Source organism: Schistocerca gregaria, chromosome 1, assembly GCF_023897955.1.
Source record: "Schistocerca gregaria isolate iqSchGreg1 chromosome 1, iqSchGreg1.2, whole genome shotgun sequence".
NCBI classification, from domain to species: Eukaryota; Metazoa; Arthropoda; class Insecta; order Orthoptera; family Acrididae; genus Schistocerca; species Schistocerca gregaria.
The window spans coordinates 859455619-859481166 of NC_064920.1; the positions used below are offsets into that span (position 1 = coordinate 859455619).

The 25548-nt window shown below is 38.9% G+C and overlaps 1 protein-coding gene across 6 annotated transcripts in view; it reads left to right on the forward strand.

Moving 5' to 3' along the window:
* LOC126272806 (nucleosome-remodeling factor subunit NURF301) overlaps positions 1-25548 on the forward strand; it is a 282822-nt gene that overhangs the window by 48198 nt on the left and 209076 nt on the right. For all 6 annotated transcript variants that reach the window (XM_049976036.1, XM_049976004.1, XM_049976012.1 and 3 more), the window contains exons 8-9: positions 13263-13469; positions 14332-14514. In XM_049976036.1, coding sequence (XP_049831993.1) covers positions 13263-13469; positions 14332-14514 — 390 coding nt within the window. The remainder of the gene's footprint in view (positions 1-13262; positions 13470-14331; positions 14515-25548) is intronic.

The following is a 25548-nucleotide window of genomic DNA, read 5'->3' on the forward strand; positions in this document are numbered from 1 at the left end:
GTTTCAAATTCTGGAATATTCCATTCGTCTTCCCTGGTGAAGGAATTTCCGAAAACTGCATTCAATAACTCTGCTTTAGCGTCACAGTCGTCGGTAACAGTACCATTGGCACTGCGCAGCAAAGGTATTGACTGCATCTTGCCACTTGTGTACTTTACATACAACCAGAATTTCTTCGGATTTTCTACCAAATTTCGAGACAATGTTTCTGACCTATTCAGCAGAACCCAAAACCCCACCACCCTATGGCGCAAGTCAAGAAATCTGCAGCCAACACGGTTGCAAAACCGTCTGAGCCTCTGATTTAGACCCTCCACCCAGCTCTGCACCAAAGGTCCACAGTCGGTTCTGTCGACGATGCTGCAGATGGTGAGCTCTGACTTCATCTCATAAGCAAGACCGGCAGCATTCACCAAATCAGATAGCCGCTGGAATCCAGAGAGAATTTCCTCAGATCCAAAGCGACACACGTCATTAGTGCCGACATGTGCCACCACCTGCAGCTGGCTGCACCCTGTGCTCTTCATGGCATCTGGAAGGACCCTTTCCACATCAGGAATGACTCCACCCGGAATATACATGGAGTGCACACTTGATTTCTTCCCCTCCTTAGCCGCCATATCCCTAAGGGGCCCCATTACGCGTCTAACATTGGAGCTCCCAACTACCAATAAGCCCACCCTCTGCGATTGCCTGTACCTTGAAGACTGAGAATCATCCTCTGAAACAGGGCAGGCAGCTGCATGTGGCTCAGCTAGGGACAGTCCCTGAAACCTGTTTGTCAGACACACCGGGGAGGCTTCCTGATCAGCCTCCGGGGATGTCTTTCACTGCCTTCTATGCCCTGGAACATCCTCCCAATCAACCACAGGCGAGGGCTCAGCCCCACTGCGGGCAGCAACCGGGGCAACCACAGCGGCAGACCGATCTGGGGACAGACGGGACGAGGTTGACATCCCCGTGACACCCAAGTCCGGCTTGGCTCCCCACAGTGGTGCCCATTGGCAACAGCCTCAAGCTGCGCGGCCGAAGTCAGCGCCAGCTGTGAGCGAAGGGATGCCAACTCAGCCCTCATCCGAACACAGCAATCACAGTCCCTGTCCATTCTAATCGATGTTGAACTACAGTTACTGAAACACGAGTCTGTGCCTAGATAACGTAAGGGAAACATGCAAAGAATATATGAACTAACCTGTACAAATGCCTAACGACTGCACTACAATCTGCTTGAATTTACGATTACAGTAACTAAAACTCGAAATTACACCTCCTATACGAAACTCACACTCAATTTAAGTAAGAATCTACGAAGTAAAGACAGAAAAGAAGCTATCTTTCTGCGCTGTCGGTGTGCACCAACTGGGAGCTCAGGCCACAGCTTTGGTAGTAAACTAGGAAAAAGCGTCACTTGATATATTCAAAGCAGTGCTGGCATGAGTTAACAGCTCTCTAAGTAACTGCAGTGTTCAGTGCTCAAATGATTGAAGTTAGTGTGATAAAGCAGTACCATTGACCAGAATCTGTTAACCATCATTTTGTCATTTACAAAAATGAAGTTGATTTTCAGATGATGATTGTATAGGCAAATCAGTTGTGTAAAGATGTAATAGAGTGGTAGTGAAGCAAAAGTGTAGCCTATGAAGGAGTGCATATAGTTTGAACAAAGCTGTGCTCTGACAATCAATTCATAGGGCAGGCGTTGCATTTCAGTTATCTCGGTTCTGAAAGAAGCTGCTGAAAAACATGAAATTTAAAATGAGATAAATATGCTTCAACAGTGCTATATATTAATGTGTACATAAATGTATGACCGTAATGGCCCCAGTGTGAAAATCTTTTTAACACCCTGGCAGTGCCTATAAAATTGTAGTATGCAAAGACTTTCATCTCTCTAAAAGGGGAATATTGGATGTAAAAAGCTGATAAAGTTTTTAGAATGGGAGGGGAGTCATGAAGAAGGGAGGGGGAGAGAGAGAGACCATCTAGACAAGAACAAAAATGATTTTTGCCAAAGTTGAATATAAATACCCAGCATAATAAAATGCATCAATACAGAGATGCATGCAATAGTCATTTGAAGAAAATTGCAGCGAACTTAACTACACTGGTGATTGTAGAGAATCCAATGAGTAAGAGAAATCAAGTACATGAGTTAGACAATCATGTCTCTGAAAACTTGATGCTGTTTTACATAATCTAAAATTTTAGTGCAGCTCTTTGATATGTGATACTGCATTTGACTGCTGCTTCTTGTATAGTGTTACTTTCTTGGCAGCTGCATGCACAGGCTGTGTCTTTGATACAATCAAAGTGTCTGAGTGTTCAGCACAACCTAGCACATGAAATGTTAACTATGTTAGATGTGTGTCTTGATAGTGTTTCTGGAAACTGTGTCATTACTAATTTAGCACACTGTGTGTGTGTGTGTGTGTGTGTGTGTGTGTGTGTGTGTGTGTGTGTGTGTGTGTGTATGTGTGTGTTTGTGTTTGTGTTTGTGTTTGCGCACGCACGCCCCCACGCCCACACACACACACACACACACACACACACACACACACACACAGAGAGAGAGAGAGAGAGAGAGAGAGAGAGAGAGAGAGAGAGAGAGAGAGAGATAATCATATCTGCACAGACATACAGTGGAACCTTACTTTCACAATTTTTAAGGGACTTAAAAAAAATTAAAAAAAAGTGTAAAATATGGGAAATAACATTTTAAATGGTAAAAGTTATGCATAGGCCCCTCACCTCCCCTGCATTTTCATAGGTTATTTATGATATCAGTATACAATAGTCATCAAGTTACCTGAAGTTTGTATAATGTTTAGCAGCTGACATAACAAACTGGTAACTCACTTGGAAGTAGAAACGTTTTTATTTAATTTTGTTCATCATATCTGATGTTTTTGGAAAGCCTACAACTGTGTCATTCATTATGTAAATAATGCAACACTGCATCAGTTAGGTATTTTTTCACATTAGCATGATGCATTTTTTAAGTATGTTGTGTGATGCCTTCATGTGCATTGTTCCGGCTTTCTTGCTCTGCAGTTGTCTTTTGGTATACTTGGCCTCCTCCATTATGCAGAAGACCACACACACACACACACACACACACACACACACACACACACACAAAAAAAAAACTGTCACTTGCACTGCTTGTTTATGAAACAGCACAAAAATGTGTAAATATATGCGCTTCAAAATGAGAATAAATTCTTGAAATGTGCCATGCTATGTTTGGAAAAATACATAACTGATGCAACATTTCAAGTTACGCCCATCAGTCACCATGCCAAGCAGAATGGTGGCAGGAGACAAAGTATAAATTGTTCTTTTACCAGTTCAGATCCGTTGAGTAGAGCACCCCTGATGTCAAGAAATTTAGCCACATAACATTTGTAAACGCTACTTTAAGACCTATGCCATGTTAGCATAATTTTATGTAAGTTACTTAGGATTTTTCTCCATAAAAGTTGTTTCATAAAGTGTAAATTATGGGGAAATCATACACAGATTAATGCAAAAACATGTGACAATTAATGTTGTGAAGGTAGGAAATTTGATGAGAGCCATTAAAAAATGTTGTAAATGCTGGGGAAACATTAACTTTGAGAACATAAAAGTGGGGTTATACTGTAGATTTATAAGAGCTCAGTATACCGCTTTATATTTACCAGAGGGTCCTCTGATGTCATCTCCAAACTTGGCATCTCTGTATGCTTGGAGACTCAACTCACCAGTCTCCACTGCTGCCCATTCGACTGAAAATTCTCACTTGCTCCTATTGTCATGCATAAGTGGACTACAAAGAAAGATTACACAAGTTCACATGCATAACTGAGGACTCACAGCATTGCCTCTCCTTACACAACCATTTGGAAAAATGATTATATACACCAGTACAATGACTGATTGGTAGAGACCAGGAAACATAGCATCTATTGTTTGTAAATGATCATACGCTCAAATGTAAAAGGTAGTCATGCTTCATGAGTAAAGACAAACAAATTATTAGTTCCCTGAAACTGCCTGTTAAAAAAAAAAGTGATGATTGGAAACTTTTGGACTGGAATGTTTGCTTTTGCAAAAACTTTAACACATTTTTCTTCCAAAATTTCCTTTCTTTTCTTTGGTTAGCTGCATTTAATGTGTCAATAATTACTGCCTTGTTGAAAAGCAGCAGCATTTTCCCTCCAGTTAAGTGAATGCATCTCTGATATATGGTGTTTCTGAACATATTTTGTCTTTTCCCGCCCAAACTGAAGATTAAAAAGTCCATAGACTACTAATTTTGACCTTTCACATACATTCACAGCCCTATGACCTATGCTTGACAATGCTACGGATAGAACTGACAAGGCACATAGTGTAGAAGTAGAGCCGAATAAATAACCACTCAATTTTAAAGTTAGGGGAGGAATTTCAGTACTGTCAAAAAACTTTACAGGATTTGTTTTCCAGTTGGTATATTGCAGAGAACAGGTGCTGTAGGCTATAGTCACACATGGCCATGATTATAAAAAGACTAGAATTTTGACCACCACCGGGGAAGGAGTGTTGGGGGGGGGGGGGACTGCCTCCATTTTGGTGGGCAGCAGCCTACAGCAGAATTGACATTGTCACAGGGATTGCTGATCTCTTCTGGTGTTGCAAAGGCCATAATAAAAATGAATGATGTACCAGTTGCTTCACATATGTCAAAAGAAGAAAAGAAAACAACAAGCAATGGCAGTGCACAGCACAAAACATTGAGGGACAGCTACTGCGCAATTTCTTGTTGAAGTTAGCAGAGTATTGTTAATGATGTAGTTCAGGCCTTACCTCTAATATTATTCGGTGCAACTACAATTCATTCAGAACATCTGCCACATAATTTGCCATGTTAAAATTGTCCACATTATACTATCTTTTGAGCTTTAGCTAACAAACAAACGTAAACATTTCTTTCTTATATAAATGCTAGGTCTCGTGGCCGAGTACTACATTGCATTATGTGATGTGTAGCTTAAACAGACCATTCAGCTGTACACATTGGCATGGCATCAGATCATTGAACGCATTGATACATTGTTGCGTTTATACACTTTATTTTGCAAATAGGTTCTTGCATACATTATATTTTCAAATTGGGCTTTGCGAGATGATGTATAATGCCAGTAACTGCTTACATTTTCGAGTATGTGTGCAGAAAATAAAGCTATTTCAAACAATTTGTGATAAATAGCTCATCTGGATGCAATTCACAGTGAAACAGCATCTATTAAATAATTTTGCGTTTTCACATTTTGAGACAGAATTTCCATCTATTTCACATTTATAGCAAAATGCAAATTTTCTGGCCCTTACTGATTGGTTAGTGGTGTCTATTGTTAGTAAAGGAGTAGTGGTTGGAATGATATTCACAACTAGCTGTTCAGTCATTATTTTGTTATATACAACATAGTCTTTCCAGATGGTTGCTTATGTAGTGGCAATGCTGCAAGTTCTTGGTTACACTTGCGAACTTGCATATTTGCTCTCTCCCTTCGCTGGTATAATCCACTTGTACATTACAGTGGAGTCAAGCGATGAATTTTCATTTAAATGGGCACCACGGGATGCTAGTGAGTCAAGTCTCTGAGAGTATATATAGAGCTCAATTCTGATCTCTAATATTTTATGTAGAAAGACCAGAATGAAACTGTTAACCTGGAATTTAAGCTGGAATAAGTGGCTGTCTAGTTATGAAAGTGCAGTAGGAGGGGGAGAAGGTTAGATATAATAGCGTTAAAAATGTGTATACTTGTCTTACCACAGACTCCTCTGATTTACGAGCTCAATGTAAATTTCAGATATTACATGTAATAGAGAAATACATCGTTTCTGCAAAATACTCTGTTTTCAGCTTATTCCGGAAAATGCAAGAATCAAGGAAGGTTGTTTCTGTGTTTGGTTTTGTGACACATTTGAATATATCCAGAAGTTAAGATAGTTTGGTGAGACCATAAAATGAGACTAATGACCCACCATATATATATGTGATAACTTTGCTCCAAAAGAAGACAATAATTTGCTAATTGAAGCATAGGTAGTAGGCATCTGGGAAGATTACTGTTGTAGTTTGGAAGGAAAGCAGTTCCAGGGTGTATACGTGGACAAGGAAGAAAAATTCCTGAATTTTTCCCGGTTAGAAATACACTTTCTCCCAGGTGAAAACACACTATTTCTATGTTAAGTGACAGTATATTTTCCCTCGGAACTGCAAAACTTATCAATCCTGTGAATGGTTATGGTTTTATACACAAGTGTAGAATTTTCCGGCACTTTAGAAAACGAAACACAGCATGTACACTGCGTATTTTTGTATTACAAAAGTATGTATTGGAATTCCACCAAACACCTCATGTTACTTTCCGAATCATTGAAATCGAGATTGTGATGCGCTTTTGTAAGCCAGTCATAGCTCATGTCACGTGATCTCGCCAGCCGATGACAGCTGATATTCAGAGCATCAGAGCCTAAGGCCAGCCAAAAGCAACATCACTATTAAGTAGCACAAACACACAAACGACAAAAGTTAATAGTTTAAATTAATATACATAGTGTTGCTACAAGAATAATATTGGTCTCTAAGGTCAATAAGGTGCAACGGAAGTTCAAACTTTCACTTATAATGCTGATCTTTTTTGCACGTGTTACACTTTAAGATATATATCACAAATGTGGCAGCAACATTTTTAATAGTGACATAAATGTCTGATCTTCAAGGTTTCAAATTCTTCTAAATGGCTCGTCATCAAAGAGTTGATTTTTAATTGAGAGTCAAACGCTCTGTGATTTAAGAAATTCATGGTACATTCTTGTACACAGCTCAACTAGCATAATAGGATATTTATTTTGAAAGTAATGCTTTTCAAACCACCATTTGCAATATTTTCCCGCGACCTGTTAGAAATAGGTTCGTTTCAGCAGTTGCCAGAGAGCGCAGATAACAGGCGACATGGTGCTTGTGCAGCTACTGTGACGTAGGAAGCCCCTATGTATATACGTGTAAAACATTGAAAGATGTCATAAAAGAAAAAGGACATCAGAGGATACTCCAAGAGCATTGCAATTTCGTGATCTGTATTAAAATGTGCACATTTAATGTGCATACTTAAAGTGCACATTTGTATGTCCTGATTCCCAATGAAGTAGACCTTGACCTGATATTAAGCTTTTCAGTGTGGTTTTCAGGATGTAAATTTTCTTGGATCACTAGTAGTGTATTATATCATATTTGGTCCTTTATTATGGCATAATGCCATACATGCTAGAAGATGAAAACATGCACTTGAAAGGCAGCGAGCAGTTGAAACTAGCCAGTACTGTGGAATTAAACATTTCGTTTCAAATACATTGACTGTGGAGAAGGTTAATAAATGTCAAATTTCTTTAGCAAACAGACTAAAATAACTTCATTGTTATGCAACGCAATTAATGTTTGACTGTCAGAAACGTGGAAATAAAATAAAATCTGAAACTAATAACCTGTTTTAGCCTTCTGTAATTGTGTGAATGTATTTTAATTCACTTGCTAGCTCCCGGCCACAGATATCTGTTTTGTTTCCATTTGATGTGAGAGTAAACGAACGGGAAACAGCAAAATCACTAAATGTAAACACGGGTCACATGGAGACTACCCATTATAACTCAGACTGCTCTGCACATCAGCCCCGGATCTGCAATATTTGCTTAAGCGGGTCAATACTAAAAAAAATCGAATTTTCAAAAATATGTTCATCTTGTAGCAAACATCTTTCTGAAAAGTCTGAAACATAAAACATCTGTGTTCGGGGAAATTTAATACATGTTATTTGGTCTTAAGAGTGCCAAAGTGCAGTGCCACGCCTCTTCATACAGCATTCTTCTATGTGACGTCACTGTATTTCACTCTGTGGCATTGAAACGTGTATATTTTGTAATGGATGCCATGTAACTATATTCAGGACTGTGGAAATTGAAATGTCCTGTGGTGTCTCTCCTGCTCCCAGTTGCCTGGTTCGATAGCGTGCCTTTCTTTTTTTTAAAAATAAATAAATAAAATATCTCGCAATTAATAGCAGATGAGATTATTTGTAATTGGGAGAACAAGAACTCTTCAGAAAATTTGCACTCTTTATTGCCTATTAGCTAATAACTTGCTGTTTTGTGCGATATAAAATTAAATAAAGGATACATAAAACCAATAAAGACAAGAGACAAGCAAGAAAGTACATATTTCTTCGATCCTTAGCTCCTAGCATTTTTTTCTCTGTATCCTTGCTGCAGCTTTACATGGTGTGCTTTCTTGTCTGCGAAAAAACCTATTACCTCATCAAAGTTCGTCAAACGTTTTGCTACGTGAAAAATCATGTCATTATCTAATACTGAAAAAGCTGTTAATAGAAATAATAGCCAAGACTGGTGTGGTTTATCGATTTGATTACATCTATTTAATTGTAAGACATTTCCAGGGGCAGATGTGGACTCTGACCACAATCTATTAGTTATGAACTGTAGATTAAAACTGAAGAAACTGCAAAAAGGTGGGGATTTAAGGAGATGGGACCTGGATAAACTGACTAAATCAGAGGTTGTACGGAGTTTTATGGGAGAGCGTAAGGGAACTGGAATGGGGGAAAGAAATGCAGTAAAAGAAGAATTGGTAGCTCTGAGGGATGAAGTAGTTAAGGCAGCAGACGCTCAAGTACGTAAAAAGACGAGGGCTAGTAGAAATCCTTGGGTAACAGAAGAAATATTGAATTTAATTGATGAAAGGAGAAAATATAAAAATGCAGTAAATGAAGCAGGCAAAAATGAATACAAACGTCTCAAAAATGAGATCGACAGGAAGTGCAAAATGGCTAAGCAGGGATGGCTAGAGGACAAATGTAAGGACGGAGGCTTATCTCATTAGGGATAAGATAGATACTGCCTACAGGAATATTAAGAGAAATTTGTTAACATCGAGTATAGATTTAAGCATCAGGAAGTCGTTTCTGAAAGTATTTGTATGGTGTATAGCCATGTATGGAAGTGAAACATGGACGATAAAAATAGTTTGGACAAGAAGAGAATAGAAGCTTTTGAAATGTGGTGCTACAGAAGAATCCTGAAGATTAGATGGGTAGATCACATAACTAATGATGAGGTATTGATTAGAATTGGGGAGAAGATGAGTTTGTGGCACAACTTGACAAGATGAAGGGACCAGTTGGTAGGACATGTTCTGAGGCATCTAGGGATCACAAATTTAGCATTGGAGGGCAGTGTGGAGGGTAAAAATCATAGAGAGAGGCCAAGAGATGAATACACTAAGTAGATTCAGAAGGATGTAGGTTGCAGTAAGTACTGGGAGATGAATAAGCTTGCAGAGGATAGAGTAGCATGGAGAGCTGCATCAAACCAGTCTCAGGATTGAAGAAGACGACGACAACAACAACAACAACAACAACAACAACATATTGGCACTGCTAGATAAAACAAAACGGGGCTTTCTAATATTGCAGCAGTTTTGTAACACACACCAAATAAACGAGACTGTTTTGACACAAATGGCCATTTTTATAACACAACAGAATATAATTCACTAAGTAATAATATCAAATGCCTATTAGGCATACTAAAGCCAAAAGCTTTATGTTAAGAAGTAGTTTCACATTTCATTCATACGCACCGGTTTCTCAAGCACGAGATTGAAAAGTAGTATTACGAAATTTTTATATAAATTTGGAATCGTCTAATTCTTCCATATTTGTGTGATATTCCTGTTTCTTCTCCTTCCTCGTTCTAACAAACAATCTTGTCATCACCAATTCTGTAACTATTCCTGCCACTGTCAAAATTTGTTCACCAGTTAATTTCACTAACCCTGCCAGAAGCACAAGTTTAGTTATCCCGCGATTATTCTCTGGTTAGGCTTTTTACGTGTTTCTACAACATTTTTTCCATGTTACTTCCAGAATAGAACCTAAGCGGGTGCTAGTCGGGGACTGTACAACTGGTCTTTACTAGTGTAGCGATCTGGCAAAAATTTTGTGTCAAAATTTGATTTTCTTGGATACACCAAGAAGATTATGTATTATCTTTCTCATCTGTTATTCCTGTTAGTCATTTATTTCCATTCTGGTTGTGTGAATCTATTGCTAGTAATTATAAATACGCTGATCATTCACTAACCAAAGCAACCACATAATCAGACAGCGATTGGCATTCATCCGTTCGGCTTTATTCTGCTCAGCTCGTATAGCCCGGCCACCTTTTGTCTGGCATGAGGATTCTCCTGACAGAAACATCACATACACTATGCCACACATTCAAAAATCAACTTGATTCATTCAGAAATCTACTTAAAATGTGTTAAAAAATGTTCAAAAATCAACAGGGACATGTTTCAAAATCATATGAATAATCTATAGACAATGTGCGCTGGATGCTAGGTGATTTGTGAAACAAGTTTTTTTCCCCTCAAGAATATGAATTTGGCACCCCCTTTTCCCGGTAGCATCTAACTGCTTGCACATCCAACAGCCACATTCCTGTAGCCAGAAGCGGGAGAATCTACTACTCAAACACGACTCAACTGCGCATGCGCATGAGCCTGCTTGTAACTGCTAAAATGAATCTAATGTAAACAGTTGTGGCTTCACGCTCACCGGAGGCAATTTGTTGTTAAAGCATTGCATAGTGTTCCTAAGGCCTTTGACACATTTTGCTGTTGGCAGACGCTTGCATGAGCAGTGTGTGTCGTTGTTGTATATGGCTCATTTTCTTTGCAATTTAAGTTATTTTCATTTTTTTCTCTCGTTTATGTTTTATTGTTGAAGTATTATTCTGCAGTAGCAGGATACAGTAATATACTTTGTTAGAGTATCGGTTCTTACCAGTCAAAATTACAAAAATTTAACAAAAAACTAAAAACTGAAAAATTCCTGGGTTTTTGCCGGTTTTATACCAGATGAAATACCGGGGCTTTACCCGGATCTCCTGGTTGTCCCGTGTCATATACACCCTGAGTTCAAGGGTGCCATAATTCTTTCCAAGTTGAGAATCCATGAAGTTATGTGGCTTCTGGAATACTACTTTTACTTACTTATATTTTAATGAAGCATATGGGGAGGTAGCAGTTTGCTAATGTTTGTTCAGTTATACATGACAATGAAATAAATGTAAAATGTCTGTCATCAGAGTCGCCTTCACTGCAAGGAGGACAAAGCATTTCATTTCACAAAATATCTTGTTAATGGATTTGTATCAATCTGCATGGCTTGCAAGTCATTGTAGTATTTTATATATTAGTTTATTCTTAATTTCCCATTCTTAGAATTGATTTTTGTGTGGAATGGCTCTCAGATTAAAATGGCATCTGCATCTATTCAAAGAGTTGTCTATGTTTATTCAAATATTTTGAATCCTTTAATTTCATCTTGTTGCTGTTTTGTGTAGGGTGTTGATAACTAGACTGGGACATATGTTTTGCATCCAGAAGTATTTTTTAAATACACAAGAAACTTAAAAATAAGCTAATTTATATTTTTATATGATTCATTTCATTCAGTGAACTACTTACATCCTTGATCTGTTTGATAGGGGAGTTGGCTGTTTCACTTGTTCTTCGTTATTTCTCAGAATGCCACCATAATGCCCATTTGGAGGATGTGACATTGAAGTTGTTACACTTGTCACAAGCTCTGTTGACAATGGGAAAATTATTGTAGTTTAAGAGTGTAGATTTGGGCTGTTGTGGAACCAAACATCCTTTGAGTAAAACATGTTACCATTGTCGGCACACATTCCACGGGAACGCAGACCATGTGTGAGTTCCCAGAAGCCAGAGGCTACCATTTTCCAATTTTCCATCTATGATCTTACCACTGCCGGTAAGACTTGCAAACATCTTCTTTTGTAATATATCCATTCTTTAAAAAATGATAGTACTTTGTCTCTATAATTTGAAATTACACCAAGCAAGTGAACACAAACTGTATACTTAGGCATCACCACAAAAGGAACATCTTAATTGTGAGCTAATGATCAGTTGTTTGTCTGATTCACCATTAGCATCCACAGCAAATTTAACTATTGTCTATGTTGTAATAAATGCAGCAACAAATTACAAGGCACAACTCTGTTTAGTTACCTCTTGGCAGTGCTAGTTACACTTTCAGTATGGTGCATAGTTCTCCTTATATTAGTCCACAACTCATCTCTTCTTTGTCACAAAGACGTACATGTTGCCAAAATGGCATCAAATAGAAAAACTTGCAACAGGTGGCCAATCAATGCAGGTGGGGTTTCCCAGCTGATAATGCCATATGATCATTTCATTTCTCTTCTCTTCATATTGATTCAAATTTTTTTAATGACAATACACCACTTTTTCAAATCAATTTTAAGCTTTTTAGTGGTTCTGAGGTCATACACTACTTAAAATACATATTTTCTTTCTCCCTTGCCAATAGATATTTTAATTTGGCTGCTAAGCAACAACAAAAATTCTTAACAATGCAGTAAACTGTTGATTTTTCATAACTGAAGAAGTTTATTATTTTAATTGGAGTTTGGCTAGAGAACCACCTCTGAAGCTGAATATTAGCATTGTTGCCTTTGGTTCTGAAGGATCCCGGTTCAATTCCTGGCACCTCTTTGAATTTTTCTGAGGAAGGGAAATCTTGAATGGGGTCCACTTAGGATTATGAGGCCAAATGAGGACCTGCTCAAATAAAGAAACAGTGGCATCACAAGGATTTTGCTACTGGAAACAATGGCTGGAGGGATTAGCAACATGAAGATCATGTCGCATAATTGTAGATTGTTCCTTGTACTGCTTTGCTGTCAGCAGTCGGCTAGTTGTAGCAGGCCTGATGCCCAACTTGTGAGTGATGTTTACGTTTAAGAGTTTGATTGGAGTGAAGCATTTTCTTCTTCAGAATTTTTTTTTCAGCTTCAGTCTCATCTGTATCAGCGGAAACTATTTTGTGTTTACAGCTGTTTTGCTGAAGGGTTTATTTAACTGTATCATGAGGTTACACTAGCTGTAGATGTAAGAAGGTAGTGGAAAAATTAAAGTTTAAAAGAGTCTCAATTTAGCTGCTGCACACTGTACACAAAGCCTAACTGATTTGAGATTCTCATGCAGCAGTGCCATGATGTGATTTATTAGGATTTGTAGTAGTTTTTCAATAAGGCCGATGTAGTAAAAACAGTGTAATAATACCTTTACCTGTCATAGATATACTTATCTTCTTCTGTTACAGGAAAGAAACATACAATAGTGACACGTTCCAAAACCGGTTCCCTTCAACCACGCACATTTAATATGGATGATTTGAAGAGACGTAGTGCCGCTGGTCTAACAAAAGCAGAGTTAGAAAAATTGCAGAGGGATCAAAAAGAAATTGAAAAGGAACTAGCATCTGATGGGACTCGTATAACAAGACTGAAAGCACAACAGATAGCTACAGGTATTTCATTAGCCTTTTTAAGATTCTTGTATGTTTTTTGTAATCAGAGGTGAGAAGAAAAAGTATAAGATTGAAAGCTAAGTTGAAAAATTATGATGAAGAGGAAAATCAAGGATAATGTGATATATTTAAATTAGAAATGAATGTTAAGTTTAGATGTGAAGGTAAGCTGGTGGATATGTTTGGAGAAAAAAAAAAGAATTATATTTTAATTTGGAAGGGGGAGTCCAATTTGATCTAGCATTGTGGAGTAGGGGCAAGGCACTTGTTTAGATCCCCATCTTATTCAAAATTAAGTTTTCCTTTGTTTTCCTACATCAAATAACAGTGGCTTCCTTTAAAAGTACCTTCCATATACTTTCCCAACCCAAGCCTGTGATCCACCTCTAATGAACTGGTTGTCATTGAAACATTAAACCTTAATCTTCCTTCAACCAAACTGGGTAGTGAACATTAATTTTGAGATGTTATCAGTTAGGGAGAGAGACATTTGACTTGGGTGACATATTTCCAGACAAGGCTGTTATTATAATACATTGTGCTGTTGTTATGATTGTTGGTCTATTTGTGAAGACATTCACTTTCGGGGATAGGATGTACAGCAAGTGGAAAGGGTGGCAGGTGTCAAAAAAGGGATAACAACATCAAAGATGATTATTTTAGGCGTTACCTGGCAACACAGTAAAGCATCCTCCAACTGTCTTCAAACATTTTGGTGGGAAGAGACTAAGATTAGCAGTAAATTTTAACATAATTCACATTTAAAGTTCTTATCCCAAATGCATTGAGGTTGAAGATTGAAACTATTTAATTTGAAAATGTCTACAAACGTATCACATTAACATAAAAGATTATGTTTTAGGCACCTATATGTTCAAGCTTGGGATGGAAAATACATTCAAGAGCTACACAAATCAGTATAGTACAAATATTGCTGCACTAAATAAACATCAGCGCAATGAAGAAAGGGACAAGAGGAGGCATTTATCCCATAAATTTTCATTGACACCAGCATCTGAATTCAAATGGATTGGTTCACTTTATGGTGAGTACATTTTAATCACTTGGGCTAAATGTGTAGTGAAACAGGATATGTATTGAAGCACATTGTTTTCACACCATCTTCAGTTATGAACTGTACTGTATGAGTTATTTCCCACATTCCTTTTCTATGAAGCTGCAAAATGATTTCCAAAATATTTGTATGTTTTCTTTGTATCGTTTAAAACGTGTATGTTTCTAACCATTCATCGTTGTCAGATGAACAGCAACATTTTAACACTCACTACTGCGTTGGAATCCAATGTGGTACTTCCTTCATACACCAATCATCTTGTATTAGTTTTATTGGCTCCCTTAGTAATTCCCATCAATTTTTTAAAAGATTTTCTAATTAAAAGTGTATGTCTCACTGCCTTAAGTTGACATTGATAACGCACGCTGATTGTAAATGCCCTGTTTCAGACTCATTGGGAACTTATTTTTGAGAAACTGTGTAGTTTATCAAAAGTGCTCCAGGCCTCTCTTGTTCTCTGTTATTTATGTTGCTGTCCATTCAATTGTTGTCATTAACTGCCCTAAATACAAAAACTTTTCAACTAGTTCTGTGACTTAATTTTTTATATATACAATTCATCAGTATGTTATAATTTCAGTTGTCTAACTGTAGTTCACTGTCTCAATGGGTTGAAACTAAATATCTGTTGTAGATAATATGTAGTTCTGACACCTTAAATTCACGTATAATTTGCTGAGTTGCTTAAAAGCAAACACACTGACATGAGATGTTTCACTGAATTCAGTGTACTCAGCAAATTTTCATGTGATTTCTCCAAATAGTACTAACATTAATCGCAAAACATGAGTCATATCATGGTGTCGTAATAGGCTTTGCATAGGTATATTTCATAAAACTACTCCATCGCATCCTATATGTGGTGGTTTGAGTTGGTTGTAATCTAAACAATTTATGTCTCACTGTTGTAAGTCAAAACTGGTAAGACACACATACTGATTACATTACGCATCAGAGTGTGTGTGCTGTTGCAGATGATACAGTATGTAAGACTGCTGTGGTGCGGGCAGTCAAATGTAACGAAAAGTCGTATATTAATGAATTAGTATTGCAACATTAAGACATTAATTACTTCATTAACAATTTGTGGGTAGAAATAACCTTTACATATAGTCTAAATGAATAATGTGGGCCAGCTAATAATTTCAATAGTTCTAAAATTTAGGAGAAAACACACTCATTTTATTTCTAAATGCCAGTGTAGTATTTTGTGTGGGTCGCTGTACGAAATTGAAATCTATTTAATTTTCGTGTTGGAATGTGGGCTTCAGCTAACAATAATGACTCCATAAAGAATCTTTCACTCTTCAGCATAGTGTAGCCCTGTTTTGCAACTTCCTGTCATTTCTCTGCTATATCCGTTCTTCGTGGAGTGCTTGTCCAGTAAGTTAGGCATGAGAGCTTCTGTGAAATTTTTAAAGGCAGGCAAGCGATGTGGCGGAGCTAAAGCTGTGACGGGTCATGAGCCGTGCTTGTACCTTTCAGTCTGTAAAAGCATTGCTCTCGAAAAGCAGGGTTTTAGTTTCAAGACTTAGTCTGCAGAGATTTAATCTGATAGGAAGTTTCAACAATAGTGTTGCTTAAAATGCCATTTCACATGCTAATGGTATAATTATTTTTGTGTTAAAATAGAACCTCTTCAGGCAAGGTGCATATGTGCTGAGCTCTTGTGAAAAAGATGTGCTTTGGTTTTTGCCATCTGCTACAAATGAAATTTTAGGTTGGCAATGTATCAGAAATGTTAGTTCACTGGCCTGTAAGCGGTAGTGACATGATCAAACAACGGAAAATTCAGGCTGGAACAGTGACATTATTATGAACTGAGTAAAGTAATGCATTGGAAAATAGTAACAAAGGGCATGAGTTTGTTTAATTAATTGAATTTCATTTAATTAATAAGTTCTGCCCCCTACCCCTTCAAATCAGAACAGTAATACTCAAGTAATCAGCCTATGCCCAACCTGTTGTACACCTGTAGGGTAACCTACAATCCCAGATTACTCAAACGAGCTCGATATATTTTAAGATATTCCTCTATGATGTTATCAGAACACTGAAGGTGGCTTAGGCAAACGCCTGTTAGCCTGAATTCATTCTGTTTTTTCCAGTTTACATGTCAGAAAACGTTCACTATGGCTGCTGAGAATGGCTTTGGTGATACAGAATCTCCTTGTCTGACTCTTACATCACTAAATGGATCTTTCACACTGCTGCAGACTTTTTGCTGTTTTGAAACTTTGTAACAGACTAAAAGGACCAGAAACTTGATTATTTCTCTAAAAATGCAAGATTTTGGTCTTGGTCGGGCAAGTAGTTTTAATCTGTCAGGAATTTTCTTGTTTTGCTTTTCCTGATGAAATGTAATGGAAGCTGTAAATATGATTTGAATGATACAAACAGTTATAGGACTGCCTGAATGCCTGTAAAATTTTCTCTCTGTTGTTGCTATGTCATCTATTGTCTTAACTGATAAAGTATAGTGTCTACCCAGCATAAGTTTTACTGCATTATTTTCTTAAAAAATGTAGCTTTTTCTTTAATAGTCATCTTACTTCAATTGAGATTTTATTTGCTTTTGCTTTCTCCTTATTCCAAACATCTTTTTCTGCTTACCTAAATATCTTCGGTAAATAATTAGCTCTTTTGTATGTGTTGATGTAATCTTCATTTTTTAAGTTCCTGTACTTGGTTCAAAATTTTTCTGCTGAAGTTCCATATTCTTCAGTGAATTCTCGGAATATAGATTACTGATTTTGTTGCCTTATCAGTGTTTTGGGGAGCTCCAACAACGTTTGGTGCGCTATGAAGACCATTAGGCAGATAGCATTCGGCACTGGAAAGAAAGCCAGGTGCACTCTGTACATCTGCCAGGGGCCTCATCTGTGATGTGGACGTGGCCTTGCCTGCAGCTATCAAGCATGCTGGAAGCAGTCATCTGCAAGTGTTGGCTCATGGCAGCACCAACAATGCCTGTCACATGTGTTCTGAAGCCATCCTCAGTTCATACAGGTGTTTGGTGGAGCTGGTGAAAACTACTAGCCTCGCACACGTGGTGCAAGGAGAGCACAGAATTTGCAGCATTGTTCCCAGAGTTGATCGGGTCATTTGATTTGGAGCAAAATGGAAGCTTTCAACCAAAGGCTTTGTTGACTCTGTGATGGTCTTGGCTGCAGATTTCTAGACTTGCGTTATCGTGTGGGGATTTGTAGGACTCCACTTCTTGAAAGATGAAGGTTGCACTATACAAAGGTAGCAGCTACTCAGGTGGCAGAGTACTTGTTGAGGGCACATTAGGTTATTTTAGGCTAGACAGTAGTTTGAGGTGCTCTGGACACCCATCAGCCGATGTGCAGCAAAGGAAGAAAGATGGCATTTGGAGTAAATCATTTTCACAGTCAAAATTTTTTTAGTGAACTATTGAAGTATCATAATAAAGTTCCTGAACTTACAGCTGTTGAATTTTTATCAGTAAACTGTTGAAGTATTCGTAATAAAGTGCCCGCATTCAAATTATTCTTGGGGACTGGGAGCTGGCTGAAACCTGAAATGGAAAGCTCTGAGATATTTAGCAAGCTGTGGAACATATATCAGAGAGAGAGATTAGAGGCCATAGGAGGGGGACTGTTCATTGCAGTTGACAAAAGTATTCTCTCTGTTGAGGTTTAAGCTGAATGTGACAGTGAAGTTGTCTGGTCGTGTGTAACAGTTGTAGCTGTAACCGAGTTAATTGTTTGATGCTTTTATCGACCACTCAATTCCGCTGTGACAGTCCCAGAACCATTCAAAGAAAGTCTGCAAAATACTCATCTCAGAAACAACTTACAGATTCACAAGCAGAGCACTGAGCATGGATTATAGTGATAATGAGGCACAGCTGCAGTGTATAGAAATGCCAACAAGTAGTAGCAGTTCTGGAAAAGTAGTTGAAAAAAGAACCTTTTCTGAAGATAACATTAGAATTTTTAATCTCTTGCTGCGAAGGAAAACTGGGCAAGCATCGCCACTCAGGTTCATGTTGATAGCATGTACATGAGTTTTCAGAGCATCTTACTTCACTATTTTAATGTAGCATTTCCAAAAGTAGTAAAAACAGGAAAACCTAACAATAATAAGCAATGGGTAACTAAAGGCATAAAAATTTCCAGTGAGAGAAACAGATTTCTGCAGTACTCTTGTAAGAAATATAGAGTAACCCAAGAATTCGCAGATTATTCAAAAGCCTACAAAAGAATCTATGGTAGAGTAGTCAAAGAGGCAAAAATTATGTGGAATGACATTTTGATAAGAAACTCATCTAACAAAATGAGATCCACGTGGAGAGTCATAAAGAAAAAAAACTTGTAGTTCAGTGCCAAAGAAAAAGAACGCATCATTAACACTAGAAGGCTCAAAGGTCACAGACCCAAATTCAATTGTGGAAAAATTCAATGAATACTTCACCTCACTAGCTGAAGACCTCATTCAAGTACACTGTCAAGGACCAGTTCCAAGTTTCTGCAGCAAGTCAGTGATCTCGACTGCTTCTATGTATGTGTATGAAACAAACCCCAATGAACTAAGTAAAATTAAATCATCAAGCAATAAAATGTCAAGTGGTCTTGATGAAGTACCTGATTTCATATTAAAAGCATGTGCTCATCACATAGCAAACCCTTTGGCAAAAATTTTCAACCTCTCTTTAAAAACAGGTGTATTACTAGATATTTTTAAAATTGCAAAAGTTTCACCACTGCTAAAAAAAGATTCTTCTGAAAAAATATCAAACTACCGACCTGTGTCACAGTTAAGTTCCTTCTCAAAAATCCTAGAAAAACCCTTCTATGACAGGCTTTTAAGTTTCATAAATAAATATGCACCTCTTACAGTACAACAACATGGTTTTAGAAACTCTAAATCTACACAGACAGCAATTTTTGAATTCTTGGACTGTATTTTAAAATCCCTTGATCAACATAAATTAGTTGCAGGTATTTTTCTAGATCTATCAAAAGCCTTCGACGTCCTGGACCATAACATTCTGCTCGAAAAATTATAAAGACGAGGAGCAAGAGGTGTAGCACATAGCTGGTTGTGTTCATACGTAAAAAACTGCAGGCAGAAAGTATCACTTCAGTATGAATTCAACAAAGTGAATAAAACAAGAAACAACTCCTTTTTTTCTAGGAAATTACCAATTAAATACGGTGTACCGCAGGGCTCAATCTTAGGTCCACTACTCTTCTTGATTTATGTGGACGACTTAGTTGAATATATGAGTCCCACAAAAACTATCCTATTTGCCGATGACACCAACATATAACTCACTGGATCCAGTCCAGAAACTTTGCGGTCCACAGCAGAAAGTTCTACGAAAAGAGTTTCTGAGTGGTTCACAAAAAACAAACTCATTATAAATACTGAAAAAAACTGTGTGTGTCAATTTTCATTTAATTCCTCCAACTAATCAAATGTCTATTCAAGCCCAATTACAAAAAGGTTCCCAAAGAAAATGTAAGTATCACAAAATTCTTGGGTCTTTGGGTTCAGCAAGACACACATATAAATAACTTCTGTAGAAAACTATCATCTGTGTGCTATGGCCTAAGAATTTTAATGGCTACAACAAGCAAAACAACAGTACTGCAGGCATACTATGCACAGTTCCACTCACTAATCCAATATGGGATCATTTTCTGGGGATACTCAACTCACAGTGTAAAGGTTTTTAGAATGCAAAAAAAAGGCTTTAAGAATAATTTGTGACCTTAAAAAGATGGAGTCCTGTAAATCCCATTTTACTGAGCTTGATGTTCTACATGTTCCAAGTTTATTCATTTATGAAACTATCTTGTTCGCTATTGACTACCTCCTGAAAACAGGCAAACTGCTACAGAACAAAAGTGTACACAACTATAGCATCAGAAGGGAATCAAATATACATCAAAAGTATCACAGAACAACCAACTATCAGAGGAGTATAATTAACATTGGTGTAATACTACATAACATACCAGAGGAAATAAAAAATACTACTCATCCAATATTTAAAGCTAAACTAAAGGCATTTATAATAAAGCACTGTTTCTATTCTGTCAGAGAATTTCTGAATAAGTAACAAAATTAATTGTAGTAGGTACCTAATTTTAATTGCTAATACTATGTATTATTGTAACTTATCTTTGACCTGTCCAGTATCAATTGTACAATTTATCTTTCACCTGTCCAATATCAATTGTACAATTTGTGCTGTATGATAAAACTGGACCAATAATAAATCAAATCAAATCAAAGTAGTGTGGAAATACCCAGGTCATGCAGTACTACTTGGAGGCGACTTTAATCTACCGATTATAGACTGAGATGGCTGTGGACTCATTGCATTGGGGCACAGACAGACAGTCATGTGAAATACTTTTGAACATGTGTTTTAAAAACAGTCATGAGCAGTTAGCATGGTAGCCCACATGAATTGGAAATTTCTTAGATCATGTAGCTACAAATAGACTGTACCATACTGACAAGGTGAGTATAGAAAAGGGGATTAGTGGTTGTGATGTCATTATAGCAACTATGGTTGCAAAAGTTCATAAATCATTCAAGAACACCAGGAGAGTGTTTCTGCTAGGTAGAGCAGATAAGCAGTTGTTAGCATCTCACTTAAGACAGTGAATTGATATCACTTACAAGTAGTTCCAGTAAGATGGATGTAGAGGAATTATGAGCAAACTTTAAGCAGATTGTAAATCTCTGGAGCTATGTGCCTAGTAGATGGCTAAAGGATGGAAAACACCCATCATGGTAAGCAGACGCTGTTGCACTCTGGGTTCAAAAGAGAACCCACAAATGACGACAAGCAAAGGTTAGTACACATTTGTGCATCTTTGGAAAGATCTATGCTTGCAGCATAGAACAACTACAGCATATTAGCAAAAGATCTGGAAGAGAACCCGAGAAAATTATGGTCCTATGTAAAATTGTTGAGTGGGCCTAAGGCTTCCATTCAGTCACTTGTTGACAAGTCTGGTGGCAGTTGAAAAGTGCTAACCGCCGTCTGCTTCACGTCTGCTGTGCAGCGAGCTACCTTAATTTAAGTATTAACTGTATTTTTCTAACTTGTCACTTCTTCTTCTGCGTGTTTTTGCTTTTAGGAAGCTTTAATAGTCGAGTGCTATTAAGTGTTCCATAGATTTCGTGTTTGTTTTGAATACAGTCAGAGAGAGTCCCTTTAGTCAACCATAGTGCCAGTAGTGTCAGTGTCGCCCTAACCGCCGTCTGCTTCACGTCTGCTGTGCAGCGAGCTACCTTAATTTAAGTATTAACTGTATTTTTCTAACTTGTCACTTCTTCTTCTGCGTGTTTTTGCTTTTAGGAAGCTTTAATAGTCGAGTGCTATTAAGTGTTCCATAGATTTCGTGTTTGTTTTGAATACAGTCAGAGAGAGTCCCTTTAGTCAACCATAGTGCCAGTAGTGTCAGTGTCGCCCTAACCGCCGTCTGCTTCACGTCTGCTGTGCAGCGAGCTACCTTAATTTAAGTATTAACTGTATTTTTCTAACTTGTCACTTCTTCTGCGTGTTTTTGCTTTTAGGAAGCTTTAATAGTCGAGTGCTATTAAGTGTTCCATAGATTTCGTGTTTGTTTTGAATACAGTCAGAGAGAGTCCCTTTAGTCAGCCATAGTGCTAGTAGTGCTAGTGTTTGTTTTGAATACAGTCCAGAGACAGGTAGTGCTATTTTCCTTGTTTTCTACAAGGAGTGGTTAGCAATCACACTTCAGTCAATAATCAACTGCCTTTAGTGAATTAGCAGTCTATTTAAAAGTTTATTCACTCTCTATAGTAAATTGACTTCTTAGGATGGATAGGATGTGTGGCTGCTGTGTACGGACGCAGGAGGAGCTGGCCACTCTTCGCGAACAGCTGAGCGTGTTGATGGCCGCGGTCAGCCGTCTTCAGGCTGCTGCCTCGGAGTGTAGCGGCAGTGGGGAGTCTGGTGCGTCGCAAGGTACACCCCAGGTGTTACATGCTTCACCCACTGTCCCTGCTGTCGAGACATCTTCGCGGGTACCGGGCGCGGTTGGGCCACCCTCTCCCCAAGGGGAGTGGCGGGTTCAGCGGCGTTCGCGGCGCACGAGGCGGAGGGTCAATGTGGAGGCTGGCCGTGTGGCATCGCCCGCTCTGCCTGTGAGTGGACATGTGGCAGCTCCTTCAGCAAGGTCCGAGCAGGCACATGGGGGGAGGGGTTTATTAGTTATTGGGAGCTCCAACGTTAGGCGGGTGATGGAGCCCCTTAGGGAAATAGCGGAAAGGTCGGGGAAGAAGGCCAGTGTTCACTCTGTCTGCTTGCCGGGGGGTCTCATCCGAGATGTGGAGGAGGCCCTACCGGCGGCGATAGAGAGCACTGGGTGCACACGACTGCAAATTGTTGCTCATGTCGGCACCAATGACTCCTGCCGTCTGGGTTCAGAGGTCATCCTCAGTTCGTACAGGCGGCTGGCGGAGTTGGTGAAGGCGGAAAGCCTCGCTCGCGGGGTGGAATCAGAGCTAACTATTTGTAGTATCGTTCCCAGAACCGATCGCGGTCCTCTGGTTTGGAGCCGAGTGGAAGGCTTAAACCAGAGGCTCAGACGATTCTGCGGAGAGCTGGGGTGCAAATTTCTCGACCTCCGCTATCGGGTGGAGAAATGTAGGGTCCCCCTGAATAGGTCAGGCGTGCACTACACGCCGGAAGCGGCTACGAGGGTAGCGGAGTACGTGTGGAGTGCACATGGGGTTTTTTTAGGTTAGAGAATTCCCTCCCTAGGCCCGACAAGACGCCTCCTGAGACGCGGCAAGGCAGTAGGCAAAATGCAACAAGGAATAACAATATTAATGTGCTTATAGTAAACTGCAGGAGCGTCTATAGAAAGGTCCCAGAACTGCTCTCATTAATAAACGGTCACAACGCCCATATAGTACTAGGAACAGAAAGTTGGCTGAAACCAGACGTAAACAGTAATGAAATGCTAAACTCGGATTGGAATGTATACCGCAGAGATAGGCTGGACAGTGAAGGGGGAGGCGTGTTTATAGCGATAAGAAGTGCAATAGTATCGAAGGAAATTGACGGAGATTCGAATTGTGAAATGATTTGGGTGAAGGTCACGGTTAAAGCAGGCTCAGACATGGTAATTGGATGTCTCTATAGGCCCCCGGGCTCAGCAGCTGTTGTGGCTCAGCACCTGAAGAATAATTTGGAAAATATTTCGAGTAGATTTCCCCACCATGTTATAGTTCTGGGTGGAGATTTTAATTTGCCGGATATAGACTGGGAGACTCAGACGTTCATAACGGGTGGCAGGGACAAAGAATCTAGTGAAATATTTTTAAGTGCTTTATCTGAAAACTACCTTGAGCAGTTAAACAGAAAACCGACTCGTGGCGATAACATATTAGACCTTCTGGTGACAAACAGACCCGAACTATTTGAATCAGTTAATGCAGAACAGGGAATCAGCGATCATAAAGCGGTTACTGCATCGATGATTTCAGCCGTAAATAGAAATATTAAAAAAGGTAGGAAGATTTTTCTGTTTAGCAAAAGTGACAAAAAGCAGATTTCAGAGTACTTGGTGGCTCAACACAAAAGTTTTGTCTCAAGTACAGACAGTGTTGAGGATCAGTGGACAAAGTTCAAAACCATGGTACAATATGCGTTAGATGAGTATGTGCCAAGCAGGATCGTAAGAGATGGGAAAGAGCCACCGTGGTACAACAACCGAGTTAGAAAACTGCTGCGGAAGCAAAGGGAACTTCACAGCAAACATAAACATAGCCAAAGCCTTGCAGACAAACAAAAATTACGCGAAGCGAAATGCAGTGTGAGGAGGGCTATGCGAGAGGCTTTCAATGAATTCGAAAGTAAAGTTCTATGTACTGACTTGGCAGAAAATCCTAAGAAATTTTGGTCCTATGTCAAAGCGGTAGGTGGATCAAAACAAAATGTCCAGACACTCTGTGACCAAAATGGTACTGAAACAGAGGATGACAGACTAAAGGCCGAATTACTAAATGTCTTCTTCCAAAGCTGTTTCACAGAGGAAGACTGCACTGTAGTTCCTTCTCTAGATTGTCGCACAGTTGACAAAATGGTAGATATCGAAATAGACGACAGAGGGATAGAGAAACAATTAAAATCGCTCAAAAGAGGAAAGGCCGCTGGACCTGATGGAATACCAGTTCGATTTTACACAGAGTACGCGAAGGAACTTGCCCCCCTTCTTGCAGCGGTGTACCGTAGGTCTCTAGAAGAGCGAAGCGTTCCAAAGGATTGGAAAAGGGCACAGGTCATCCCCGTTTTCAAGAAGGGACGTCAAACAGATGTGCAGAACTATAGACCTATATCTCTAACGTCGATCAGTTGTAGAATTTTGGAACACGTATTATGTTCGAGTATAATGTCTTTTCTGGAGACTAGAAATCTACTCTGTAGGAATCAGCATGGGTTTCGAAAAAGACGGTCGTGTGAAACCCAGCTCTCGCTATTCGTCCACGAGACTCAGAGGGCCTTAGACACGGGTTCACAGGTAGATGCCGTGTTTCTTGACTTCCGCAAGGCGTTTGACACAGTTCCCCACAGTCGTTTAATGAACAAAGTAAGAGCATACGGACTATCAGATCAATTGTGTGATTGGATTGAGGAGTTCCTAGATAACAGAACGCAGCATGTCATTCTCAATGGAGAGAAGTCTTCCGAAGTAAGAGTGATTTCAGGTGTGCCCCAGGGGAGTGTCATAGGACCGTTGCTATTCACAATATACATAAATGACCTGGTGGATGACATCGGAAGTTCACTGAGGCTTTTTGCAGATGATGCTGTGGTGTATCGAGAGGTTGCAACAATGGAAAATTGTACTGAAATGCAGGAGGATCTGCAGCGAATTGACGCATGGTGCACGGAATGGCAATTGAATCTCAATGTAGACAAGTGTAATGTGATGCGAATACATAGAAAGATAGGTCCCTTATCATTTAGCTACAAAATAGCAG